The 3031-nt window shown below is 45.3% G+C and overlaps 1 protein-coding gene across 1 annotated transcript; it reads right to left on the reverse strand.

Annotated features, from left to right (window-relative positions):
* Positions 1-1242: 1242 nt before the first annotated feature.
* On the reverse strand, positions 1243-2984 carry LOC118598486 (the record flags this gene model as incomplete). Its single annotated transcript, XM_036211205.1, is given in 3 exon segments — positions 1243-1299; positions 1491-1570; positions 2159-2984. Coding segments are annotated over 3 exon segments (963 nt in total), but the record flags the coding sequence as incomplete, so codon positions are not given.
* Between the last annotated feature and the right edge of the window lie 47 nt (positions 2985-3031).

Consider the following 3031-nt stretch of genomic DNA (forward strand, 5'->3'; position numbering starts at 1 on the left):
GGAGTTTTACTGCGGGTCTTTGACTTTAACTGCTGAGCTTTCAGCCGATCTTTGATTTTGGAAATCATGTCCCGTAGTTCAATGTCGTGGTTCTTGAGTGAAAAGCGAACCAATAGAGAATTCTGCTGTGAGCAAGTCCTTAATGAAACGCTTCTTTCTGCGGTCTGTACCACTCTGCTCTGACTGATTTACAGTGAGCTTTTGCAGCTGAGTCAACAGGTGAGGGATGTCAGCCTCCCCGTGGGAGACACCCTCCGAAGTCCGACCCATGGCAGCCCAAGACGCAAGTTGAGATGCCGTCTGTGCATTCTTTTTGTAAACTGCATCAGAACGGAATTTCGCAGAGGTTTTTTGGGTGTGCCAGCGACAATTTGTAATCAACAATTCTAGTTGCTTTTCCACCACGCGTCCTGACTCTAGTCCTGTTTTAACAACCTTCAGATGCAGCTGAATCACTAGCAGGAGAATCAATGAGCTCAAAAGCCACGTTCTGCCCACACAGAGAGCCATGTTGGTTGTCATTGGAGGACTACCCCTTCATGTGATGTTGGAAACACAAGAAGAGACTTAGTTGGTTAGTCAGTGGAATTAGTAAAACTGTGATTACAAAGAGAGCACTAAAACAAAATCAACGCGATCTGCACACACCGATTTAACCTATGAAGCTAGATGTTGTATTCCTAACGATGTTATGGATGAGCTCCCAGGTTGTACAATCTGGCTCTAAGGTATTGAAGGGGGTGATCAGTTGTCTGTGAAGTGGTGCACCACCAAAATTGGAACCTTCTGTGGTTTAGTTTGATAGGGTTTGGTTGAACCCAACAAGTCCCACAGGGTGTTTGTGCAGCTTAAGCTGGTTGCAATGGACCCATTTCTGAATGGACTCCTTTCGGCCTCTGCTGATTTTTCCAACGTGCTTTTGAGAAAAANAGCTCCCAGGTTGTACAATCTGGCTCTAAGGTATTGAAGGTGGTGCTCAGTTGTCTGTGAACTGGTGCACCACCAAAATTGGAACTTTCTGTGGTTTAGTTTGATTGGGTTTGGTTGAACCCAACAAGTCCCACAGGGTGTTTGTGCAGCTTAAGCTGGTTGCGATGGACCCATTTCTGAATGGGCTCCTTTCGGCCTCTGCTGATTTTTCCAACGTGCTTTTGAGAAAAAGCACAAGTAGCCTTCATGTGTTTATGAAGGTCAGCAAGTTGTAGTTCGTCACTTTCTAGCGCATAACAGTGAGCTGAAGCTTCACTTCGCCCAGAAATGCTCAATGGCTGACGAACTTGTGCCCAGAGTTTTAATTGCCTGAAGTCGATCAGAGGTTCAAAGCGATTAAGAAGGTCTTTACCCACAAGGAATGGAATCGAGTTGATTGGTGATACATAGACTGGATGCGTCACCGTCATTGGACCGATAGACAGCTGGATGAATGACACAGCCGACAAAGTTGTGTTAGTGTTAGCGTAAGGACGCACACTAACAGAGCATGGTTGCACCTTTAGGTCTTTATTTTTGTTGTTGACGATATTCCGAAGCTTGTCAAACAACGAGGATGAGATCAAGGTAATGTCAGATGCTGTGTCAAGCAATGCTTCATGCGTTAACACATCTTCAAGTCCCAGTGGCATGTGCAATTTTCGAGCTACTCCCTTTTCTGTGAGATTACACAAAAATTGTGGCACAGGTGGATAGACAGGAAACACAGAGTCATCCTGTTCAGGTGACTGCAGTTGCTGGTCTAGCTGAGCCACCAGTGTAGCACTGGAAGGCAGTGAGGTCTCTGCTCTATCTTCATTGTTCATCGCTGAGGATGCAAGACACCCTCCTTTTGCAGGTTTCACAAAGTCATACTTTGCTTCTTGACGATCAATGATCATCTGGGATCCTGCACTGGAGCTTGATAGTGGATCAAGTTCAAACTCAGATGGGTTCAAGGAGAGATGCAGCACTTCTGGGTCTTCTGGTTTAGGTTTTTGTGCCAAGTCTTTTAGCAAACGTTTGATTTCCTCAATTTCGTCTTTGCTTAACCCAGAAAATTCTTCTTTGCTCTCTGATTTTGGCTGTGATTCGTTTGGGTTGAAATTCTCTGTGGAATTTCTTTCTTCAGGGAAATCATGCGGTTGGTAAGAAGACTGACCTCCAAACCTATTTTGATATTGTCTACCACGATCCCTGTACTTATATGTGGAGGTTTTGTCAAATCGCTTTGGCTGAGGTTTGCCTCTGTGCCAGTTGGTCTTGGATCCAGATGTGTTCTCTGAATCTTGCTCATTCTGTTTAATTTCCTTCCCAGACCAGGATCTCCATGGCTCGTTGCGGTTGGGTTTATTTGATGGAACCCGATTTGGATCCTTTTTGGTTCTGGGAGGAAAAGACGTGGTGGAACTAGGTCCAACAAACCTGGGGTTTGGTGCACCTTCAAGTTCCAAGGATGATGGTTCTGCTGTGGCAGTAACTAGAACTGTAGGCTCAGAAGATTTTGGATTGGACTGCTTTTGTTTCTGGAAACCCAAAGCAGCAAGTTCTCGCAGGTAATTGATAGTCGCTGTATGGGGGTTGGCAAAGACTCCCAAGTGATGACTGGTTCCGGGATGGAGGTTCTGAAGGAAAAGAGATTTGAAGTTCAAGTCCTCCTCCATTCCTGGTTCATTGCGAGTCCCGAAGTATGCTTGAAAAAGCCGATAGTAGTAATGCTGAGGAGGCTCGTGCCTACCTTGCTTTACTGACATTGCCACAATTAAGCCTGACTGTGTGGTGTAGTCTGAGAATTCCCTCTCAATGGCTTGTCGCAAAAAGAACCAATCGCGTCTGGTAACCTCTGGCTGTCTTTCGATGAAGCGGATTACCTCACGGCTGGAAGAAAGTTTGATAAGATAAATCTTATCTTGAATGGTGGCATCTGAATATTTCCTGAGGTAGAACTTAATGTCATCCAGGTATGCACGAGGATCATTAGAACCACCAAGGGTTGGTTCAAATCTGGTAAGATTCCGAGAGATTTTGTCTAAATCTCGATCAGAGGGACCACGATGAAGAG

Source organism: Oryzias melastigma, unplaced genomic scaffold (assembly GCF_002922805.2).
Source record: "Oryzias melastigma strain HK-1 unplaced genomic scaffold, ASM292280v2 sc01018, whole genome shotgun sequence".
NCBI lineage: Eukaryota > Metazoa > Chordata > Actinopteri > Beloniformes > Adrianichthyidae > Oryzias > Oryzias melastigma.